General features: G+C 39.1%; 1 protein-coding gene across 1 annotated transcript; it reads right to left on the bottom strand.

The window, feature by feature from the left end:
* Positions 1-8,632: 8,632 nt before the first annotated feature.
* Positions 8,633-9,568, bottom strand: LOC138440331 (olfactory receptor 2L3-like). The gene has a single exon (XM_069589665.1). It carries the CDS (start codon positions 9,566-9,568, stop codon positions 8,633-8,635), a length of 936 nt encoding a protein of 311 aa, XP_069445766.1.
* Positions 9,569-10,277: the final 709 nt, after the last annotated feature.

Raw genomic sequence — 10,277 nt, 5'->3', positions numbered from 1 at the left:
TGGATCTCCTTGCAGCCCAAGGGAATCTCAAGAGTCTTCTCCAACACCACAGTTCAAAAGCAACAATTCTGCGGTGCTCAGCTTTCTTCACTGTCCAACTCTCACATCCATACATGACTACTGGAAAAACCATAGCCTTGAGTAGACAGACCTTTGTTGGCAAAATAACGTCTCTGCTTTTTAATATGCTGTCTAGGTTGGTCATAACTTTCCTTCCAAGGAGTAAGTGTCTTTTAATTTCATGGCTGCACTCACCATCTGCAGTGATTTTGGAGCCCAGAAAAACAATGTCAGCGACTGTTTCCACTGTTTCCCCATCTATTTCCCATGAAGTGATGAGACTGGATGCCATGATCTTAGTTTACTGAATGTTGAGCTTTAAGCCAACTTTTTCACTATTCTCTTTCACTTTCATCAAGAAGCTCTTTAGTTCTTCACTTTCTGCCATAAGGGTGGTGTCATCTGCATATCTGAGATTATTGATATTTCTCCTGGAAATCTTGATTTCAGCTTGTGCTTCTTCCAGCCCAGAATTTCTCATAATGTACTCTGCATATTCATGGGGTCTCAAAGAGTCAGACACAACTTAGCAACTGAATAGCAACAACAATAATATTATCAACTATATTTCAATTTAAAACGTTTATTAAAAATAGTTACAAATTCAGTAATACTGCAGGGTACAAAAGCAACATGGGAAAATCAGTTGTGTTTTTGTGCACACATAGATAAACTGACAAAACAATCTTGTTTATAATTACATCAATGAGAATAAATATCCAGTAATAAATTTAACCAAGGAATTTAAAGATATGTACTGAAAACTATAAGAAAGTAATGAAAGAAATGAGAGGCCCAAATAAGTGGAAAGATATTCTATGCACACAGGTAGGATAAATTGATGTTCAAATATAGAAACTACCCAAAACAGCCTATAGATTTCCTGAAATCTTTTTCAGTACTCCATTTAAGGAAATAAACAATTCTATAGTTTGTATGAATCTACAAAAGACCCCAAATAGCTAAAGCACTCCTGAGAAAGAAAAAAGCTGGTGGCATTACGCTCGCTGATTTCAAACTGTATGTACCAATCAACAAATGACATACTATTGGCATAAAAACAGACACAGAAATAAACTAAACAAAATAGAGGTCCAAGAAATAAACCCACAGATATATGGTGAATGAGTATACTAAAATGGAGCCAAGAATATTCAATGAAAAAAATTTGTGTTTCCAATAAGAGGTGTTGGGAACACTATGCAGGTACATGCAAAAGGATGAATCTGGAGTAATATCCTATCTCATACACAAGCGTTATCTCAAAATAGATTAAAGATTGAACATAAGATTTGAAACCAAAAGAATCCTAGAAAAAAACAAAGGCAGTAAGACACTAAAAGCAAAGACAATAGAAACAAAAATAAACAAGTGGGGCTACTTAGAAAAAAAAAAAAAAACACTCCGCACAGCAAGGAAAACCATCAACAAAATGTAAAAGCAATCTTCCAAATGGGAGAAAATATTTGAAAATCACATATTTGATACAGAATTAGTGTCTCAAATGTTTTGTTAAAAACTCATATGAGCCAATAGTGAAAACACAAACAATAGTACTTAAAAAAATAATCAGAGGATCTGAGTAGACATTTTCCAAGGAATCCATACAGATAGCCAACATGCTCACCTTCAATAATCATTCAAGAATTTCAAAGCAAAGCCATAATGATGTCACATAACGCCTGTTAGAATGGCTGACATCAAAAACAAACAACAACTGCAGGTGAGGATAGGGAGCAAGGGGAACCCTTGTGGCCTTTGGTGGAATGTATATGCAGAGTACATCATGAGAAATGCTGGGCTGGAAGAAGCACAAGCTGGAATCAAGATTGCTGGGAGAGATATCAATAACCTCAGATATGCAGATGACACCACCCTTTTGGCAGAAAGTGAAGAGGAGAGTGAAAAAATTAAAGCTCAACATTCAGAAAATGAAGATCATGGCATCTGGCCCCATCACTTCATGGCAAACAGATGGGGAAACAGTGGAAACAGTGTCAGGTGTTATCTTTCTGGGCTCCAAAATCACTGCAGATGGTGACTGCAGCCATGAAATTAAAAGACACTTACTCCTTGGAAGAAAAGTTATGACCAACCTAGATAGCATATTCAAAAGCAGAGACGTTATTTTGCCAACAAAGGTCCGTCTAGTCAAGGCTATGGTTTTTCCAGTGGTCATATATGGATGTGAGAGTTGGACAGTGAAGAAAGCTGAGCACCGCAGAATTGTTGCTTTTGAACTGTGGTGTTGGAGAAGACTCTTGAGATTCCCTTGGGCTGCAAGGAGATCCAACCAGTCCATTCTAAAGGAAATCAGTCCTGGGATTTCTTCGGAAGGAACGATGCTAAAGCTGAAACTCCAGTACTTTGGCCACCTCATGTGAAGAGTTGACTCATTGGAAAAGACTCTGATGCTGGGAGGGATTGAGGGCAGGAGGAGAAGGGGACGACAGAGGATGAGATGGCTGGATGGCATCACCGAGTTGATGGACGTGAGTTTGAGTGAACTCCGGGAGATGGTGATGGACAGGGAGGTCTGGTGTGCTGTGATTCATGGGGTTGCATAGAGTCGGACACGACTGAGCGACTGAACTGAACTGAACTGAAACTGGTGCATCTACTATGAAAAACAGTAAAACATTTCCTCAAAAACTTAAAAGTAAAACTACCATATATATGATCCAGTACTTCCACTTCAGGGTATTATCTGAAAGAAATAAAAAGTACTAACTCAAAAATATATCTGCATCATTATTTACAATAGTCAAGACTTTGAAACAACATATTTGTCCATTGATGAGTGGGGTGTATATATATATATATATATATATATATATATATATATAAATTTGGTCAAAAATAAAGAAAATTCTAACATTTTATACAACATGAGTGAACTATGAAGACACTGTGGTAAGTAAAATAAGTCATACAGACAAAGACAAGTACTATATGATCTCACTTTTATATGAGATTTAAAAGTTAAAAAAAGAAAATGCTGAGAAGAGATTGGTGGTTACCAGAGGCAAGAGTTGGCAGTGGGTGAAATGGGTGAAGGTGATCAAGAGATACAAACTCTCAGTCATCAAATAAGTAAGTCATGGGGATGTAATGTATGGTATGATGGCAATAGTTAATAATACTATAATATATATTTAAAAACTGTTAAGAGAGTAAGTGTTAAAAGTTCTCATCATAAGAACAAATTTCTACTTGTAACTTCATTGATGGCTTCCCAGGTAGCACTAGTGGTAAAGAGCCCACCTGCCAATGCAGGAGTTGTGGGTTTGATCCCTGGTCCAGGAAGATCCCCTGGAGGAGGGCATGGCAACTCACTCCAATATTCTTGCCTGGAATATCCAATGGACAGAGGAGCTTGGCGAGTTATAGTCCATAGCATTGCAAAGAGTCTGATATGACTGAAAAAACTTAGCACCCACAAGCAGCACGCATGATATTCCCTTATCAGTTACAATGAAAAGTCTATGTTAACTAGACATACCATGGAGATAATTTTATAGTATGTATGTATATGAAAATACTATCTTGTATATGTTGAACTGATATAACCTTATATGTTAATTATACCTCAATTTAAACTTTTAAAAAATAAAATTATTGGCATGTTTCTGGGCAGTAGAAGAGATAGGACACATGACCACGGAGCACTCAGTGACATTGCACTTGAAATGGTCCATTAAAATCTGGGTCTTTCAGACCCACCAAGTGACACAGGACCAGCAGCAGTCCCTATAAGATGGAAGTGGTTATCTGGGACCAGGCCAGAGCAGGACGAGAGGGCCCAAACTGCATGTACATATAGCCCAGGGAAAGCAGGAGAGTAAAGGTGTTTTCTTTCTGCACTCCATGAATCCTGCTGGTTTAATACATAATTACAACCAGGGTGAGAAGAGGTCCCTTGTGTCTGACTCTTTGCAACCCTGTAGACTGTAGTTCACCAGGCTCCTCTGTCCATGGGGATTCTCCAGGCAAGAATACTGGAGTGGGTTGCCATGTTCTCCTCCAGGGGATCTTCCCAACCCAGGGATCGAACCCAGGGATCGAACCCAGGTCTCCCGCATTGCAGGCAGATTCTTTACCATCTGAGCAAAATTAGGCTGTAATCACAATTTTTCAACTTGTTTCTTCCTTTAACAAAGAGATGGGAATACCAGACCACCTGACCTGCCTCGTGAGAAACCTATATGCAGGTCAGGAAGCAACAGTTAGAACTGGACATGGAACAACAGACTGGTTCCAAATAGGAAAAGGAATACATTAAGGCTGTATATCGTCACCCTGCTTATTTAACTTATATGCAGAGTACATCATGAGAAACGCTGGGCTGGAGGAAGCACAAGCTGGAGTCAACATTGCCAGGAGAAATATCAATAACCTCAGTTATGCAGATAACACCACCCATATGGCAGAAAGTGAAGAACTAAAGAGCTTCTTGATGAAAGTGAAAGAAGAGAGTGAAAAAGTTGGCTTAAAGCTCAACATTCAGAAAACTAAGGTCACGGCATCCAGTCTCATCACTTCATGGGAAATAGATGGGGAAACAGTGGAAACAGTGGCTGACTTTATTTTTTGGGGCTCCAAAATCACTGCAGATGGTGATTGCAGCCATAAAATTAAAAGATGCTTGCTCCTTGGAAGGAAAGTTATGACCAACCTAGACAGCATATTACAAAGCAGAGACATTACTCTGTCAACAAAGGTCCATCTAGTCAAGGCTATGGTTTTTCCAGTAGTCATGTATGGATGTGAGAGTTGGACTGTGAAGTAAGCTGAACGCTGGAGAATTGATGCTTTTGAGCTGTGATGTTGGAGAAGACTCTTGCAAGTCCCTTGGACTGCAAGGAGATCCAACCAGTCCATCCTAAGGAGATCAGTCCTGGGTGTTTACTGGAAGGACTGACGTTGAAGCTGAAACTCCAATACTTTGGCCACCTGATGGGAAGAGCTGACTCATTTGAAAAGACCTTGATGCTGGGAAAGATTGAGGGCAGGAGGAGAAGGGGATGACAGAGGATGAGATGGCTGGATAGCATCACCGACTCAATGGGCATGGGTTTGGGTGAACTCCGAGAGCTGGTGATGGACAGGGAGGCCTGGTGTGCTGTGGTTCATGGGGTCGCAAAGAGTCGGACACGATTGAGCGACTGAACTGAATGTTTATTTTCTCCTGTTATGTAAAATTCCTGATTTATCCCTTTAATGGTTGTCTAGTGATTTACCATATGGTATATTGAAACACACACAGACATTTCCTTTTTGTTGAACATACATATATATATTCACAACACACTTTCCTGTCCTTCCCTATCTCTTGTAGTTTGCTCAAACTCAGGTCCATTGAGTCAGTGATACCATTCAACCATCTTATCCGCTGTCACGCCCTTCTCTCTTGCCCTCAATCTTTCCCAGCATCAGGGTATTTTCCAATGAGTCAGCTCTTTTCATCAGGTGGCCAAAGTATTGGAGCTTCAGCTTCAGCATCAGTTTTTCCAATGAATATTCAGGGTTAATTTCCTTTAGGATTGACTGGTTTCATTTCTTTGCAATCCAAGGGACTCTCAAGAGGCTTCTCCAACACCACAGTTCAAATGGTTCAATTACTCAGCGCTCAGCCTTCTTTATGGTACAACTCTCACATCTTTCCATGACTACTGGAAAAACCATAGTTTTGGCTAGACAGACAGACCTTTGTTGGCAAAGTGATGTCTCTGCTTTCTAATATGCTGTCTAGGTTTGTCAAAGCTTTTCTTTCGAGGAGCAAGTGTCTTTTAATTTTATGGCTGCAGTCACCTTCCACAGTGATTTTGGAGCCCAAGAAAATAAAGTCTGTCACTGTTTCAATTTTTCCCCATCTATATGCCATGAAATGATGGGATCAGATGCCATGATCTTAGTTTTTCAAATGCTGAAGTTTTAAGCCAGCTTTTTCACTCTCCTCTTTCACCTTCATCAAGAGGCTGTTTAGTTTCTCTTCACTTTCTGCCATTAGGGTGGTGTCATCTGCATATATGAAGCTGTTGATATTTCTCCTTGCAATCTTCTTTACAGCTTGTGTTTCATCTAACCTGGTATTTGCATGATATTCTCTGCATATAAGTTAAATAAGCAGGGTGACAATATACAGCCTTGACCTACTCCTTTCTCAATTTGAACCAGTTCATTGTTCAATGTCTGGTTCTAACTATTGCTTATTGTCCTGCATACAGGTTTCTCAGAAGGAAAGTAATGTGGTCTGGTATTCTCATTTCTTTAAGAATTTTCCACAGATTGTTGTGATCCACACAGTCAAAGGCTTTAGTGTATTCAGTGAAGCAAAAGTAGATGTTTTTCTGGAATACCCTTGCTTTTTCTATGATCCAGCTGATTTTGGCAATTTGATATCTAGTTCCTTGGCCTTTTCTAAATCCATCTGGAAGTTCTCAGTTCATGTATTATTGAAATCTAGCTTGAAAGATTTTGAGAATTACCTTGCTAGCATGTGAATTGAGTGCAATTGTGCAGCACTTTGAACATTCTTTGGCATTGCTTTTCTTTGTGAGTGGAATAAAAACTGACCTTTTCCAGTCCTGTGGCAACTGCTGAGTTTTCCAAATTTGCTGGCATAATGAGTGCAGCACTTTAACAGCATCATCTTTTAGGATTTGAAATAGCTCAGCTGAAATTTCATCACCTCTGATAGCTTTGTTCATAGTAATACTTCTCTATGACCCACTTGCCTTCACACTCCAGGATGTCTGGCTTTAGGTGAATGATCACACCATCACGGTCATTAAGAGCTTTTTTGTACTGTTCTGTGTATTCTGGTCACATCTTCTTAATATCTCCCGCTTCTGTTAAGTCCATATAGTTTCTGTCTGCTATTGTGCCCATCATTGTATGAAATGTTCCATTGGTATCTCTGATTTTCTTGAAGATATCTCTAGTCTTTCCTACTCTATTATTTCCTTCTATTTCTTTGCCTTGTTCACTTAAGAAGACTTTCCTTGTTATTCTTTGGAACTCTGCATTCAGATGGGTATACCTTTCCCTTTCTCCTTTGCATTTAGCTTCTTTTCTTTTTTCAGCTGTTTGTAAGTACTCCTCAGACAACCATTTTGCCTTTTATATTTCTTTTTCTTAGGGGTGGTCTTGATCACTGCCTCCTCTACAATGTCACAAACCTCCACCCATAGTTCTTCAGGCACCCTGTCTATCAGATCTAATCCTTTGGATGTATTTGTCACTTCCACAGCATAATCATAAGGGATTTGATTTAGGTCATATCTGAATGGCCTAGCGGTTTTCCCTACTTTCTTCAATTTAAGTCTGAATTTTGCAATACAGAATCCATGGTGAGAGCCACCATCAGCTCCAGGTCTTGTTTTTCCTGACTGTATAGAGTTCCTCCATCTTCAGTCACAAAGAATATACTCAATCTGATTTTGGTATTGACCATCTGGTGATGTCCATGTGTATTGCTGTCTCTTCTGTTGTTGTATAGGGTGTTTGCTATGACCAGTGTGTTCTCTTGGAAAATCTTTGTTAGTCTTTGCCCTGCTTCATTTTGTACCTAAGGCCAAACTTGCCTGTTACTCCAAGTATCTCTTGACTTTTTGCTTTTGCATTCCAGTCCCCTAGGAAGAAAAGGACATCTTTTTTGGGTATTAGTTCTAGAAGGTCTTTTCTTGAGATATAGATATATATCTCAAGAAAATTTACTAAAGTTATTAAATTTAGGCTACTCTTGCAGCTTAAAATGAACACGGAATCCTCACTGACTAAGGGGAAGCAAATAAACTCTGGAGAGTTCCTGAGGTTTCATTCAAGAGAAGGGAAAAATGTTAGGGAGAGAAGGGCAGTATCTCATAATTTCCCCAACTGTTCAGTATACTACATATAGGTGTTATTCTTCTCTTTTAAATTACAGTATGGAATTTGTATCCATTTAGTTATGGTAATTTTAGTAACTAATTATGAGTCAACTACAAAATAAGATATTTATACAGTAAGGTATGAGCTTATAACACCTAATACATATTTAAATGACTCTATCTCATCATCTCATAGTTTAAAATGCACTTTTCCTAGCATCTTGTATTATAAAAGATACCAATTTATTTTAATGTTAAACTTTGGAATTCACCTAAACCTAGTTCATTTAAAATAATTTTTATTTATTGTATTTCAACTTATATGCTCATTTTAATAGTAAGCCAACTCATGGAATTTTAGTTCATCTTGAGGTCCATATTTAATTTATATTTTATTAGAGAAAATTTCTAAAAACTTCATACATTTCAAAAAAAAAAAACTTCATACATTTCAAATAATATTTAACTTAACATGTAAACTAATTTTCTTAAATTTTTCCTAACATGATAATGCCCCCATGAGAAGTTAAAGACCTCCATTAGAAACCTGGAGATCACACATGAGAAGTTTTATTTACATAGGGTTGCACTCACCCTGGTTTCCTGAACCATGCAACACCTTGGTACTTAAACTCTGAACTGTAGTTTAGTCCATGGTCATAAGCATGTTCTTTGCACAGCTGAGAAGTATTCCTCATCTACTAAGATACCCCACATCTCACCATCAACTTCATGAGAGCTGCCACCACCTCCTTATTCCTCAGGCTGTAGATAAGGGGGTTCAGCATGGGAGTGAGGATGTTGCTGAAGAGAGAGAGAGCCTGGTCCTGCTCTGGACTATGTGAGGAAGTGAAAGTCATGTAGATGAATATGTTTGGGCCGAAGAAGAGACTTACCACAGTCAGGTGGGAAGAACAGGTGGCCAGGGCTTTTTTCCTGCCCTTGACAGAGTTCATACGGAGGACAGTGAGGAAGATGAGTGTGTAGGAAGCTATGATGAGATTGAAAGGCACAACGAGCAGTACAATGCTTGTAACCACCACCACTAACTGATACACTGAAGTGTCTTCACAGGAAAGCTTAATGAGGACTGGGACCTCACAGAAGAAATGGTGGATCTCCCTTGACCCACAGATGCGAAAATGCATAGGGTAGACTGTATGGATAAATGAACTTATGGAGCCTCCAATCCAACATCCAGCAACCATGTGCAGACAGAACCTGGGGTTCATGATGGTGGGATAATGCAGTGGGATGCAGACAGCCACGTAGCGGTCATAAGCCATGAGAGTCAAGATGAGGCATTCTGACATTCCCAACATCAGGAAGAAGAAACTCTGTGTTCCACAGCCAACCCGTGATATGGTCCTTTTCCCTGTGAAAAAGTTAGAGGCTGTCTTTGGAACAATGGTAGAAGTTAATGTCAAGTCAATGAGGGAGAGTTGACTGAGGAGAATGTACATGGGTGTGTGGAGCCGAGAGTCCCCCCAGATCAAGACAATGAGAAGTAAGTTTCCCAGGAAAGCAAGGATGTAGATGAAAATGACCACGAAGTTGAGAACAGTGGAATGCTGAAACTCAGGAAAGAGTCCCACAAGGATGAAATCAGTTACTGATGACGCATTCCTACCCAACATGCCTCTAAAAGAAATATAACAGGGCCGGGGAACAAATCAAATGGATTAGAACAATGGACACTCAGTACATGTCTTATATCAATATGTGGATCTAAAATTTCATATCTTTCCTCCCACCATTGGACTCTCACAATATGTGCCATCAACTCATCAGAAGTATTTAACTACATTTTGTTGAGCAATTGCCTAAAAGTGTGTTAAATAAAGAATATTAAATGATCAACTTTAGTCCCTGTTTGCCTCACTTGGATTCATCTTGTTTTCATTTTTCTCTCTTTTTGTTTCCACTTGGAGTATCTTATTGTAACAATGGATCTGCTTTCTGCAAATTTGAACCTCAAAATGTATATATTATTTCTCATAGTCATGGACCCTGATTATTAACTCTTGCAGATTTGGGCAAAAGAAATATCAACTTAATTCACTCAATCAGTTTTGAAAATCACAAATCAATTGCTTTTCAAATTTTTAATGAAATATCAATTGATTTACTTTTTATTGCTAACTGCCGTCAGAAACAGGCTTCCCAAGTGGCACAGGTGGTAAAGAATTTGCCTGCCAATGCAGGAGATGCAAGAGACATGGATTCAATCCCTGGATTGGGATGATTCCTGGGAATAGGAAATGGCAACCCATTCCAGTAATCTTGCTTGGGAAATCCCATGGACAGGGGAGCCAGCAGGGTCCATGGGGTCACAAAGAGTCAGAC

Source organism: Ovis canadensis, chromosome 5 (genome assembly GCF_042477335.2).
Source record: "Ovis canadensis isolate MfBH-ARS-UI-01 breed Bighorn chromosome 5, ARS-UI_OviCan_v2, whole genome shotgun sequence".
NCBI classification, from domain to species: Eukaryota; Metazoa; Chordata; class Mammalia; order Artiodactyla; family Bovidae; genus Ovis; species Ovis canadensis.
The sequence above is the reverse complement of the archived record's forward strand: the minus strand, read 5'-3'. Positions and strand labels throughout refer to the sequence as shown.

Coding starts and splice junctions, on each gene's coding strand:
- LOC138440331 (XM_069589665.1), bottom strand. CDS start 9,568: ATGTTGGGTAGGAATGCGTCATCAGTAACTGATTTCATCCTTGTGGGA.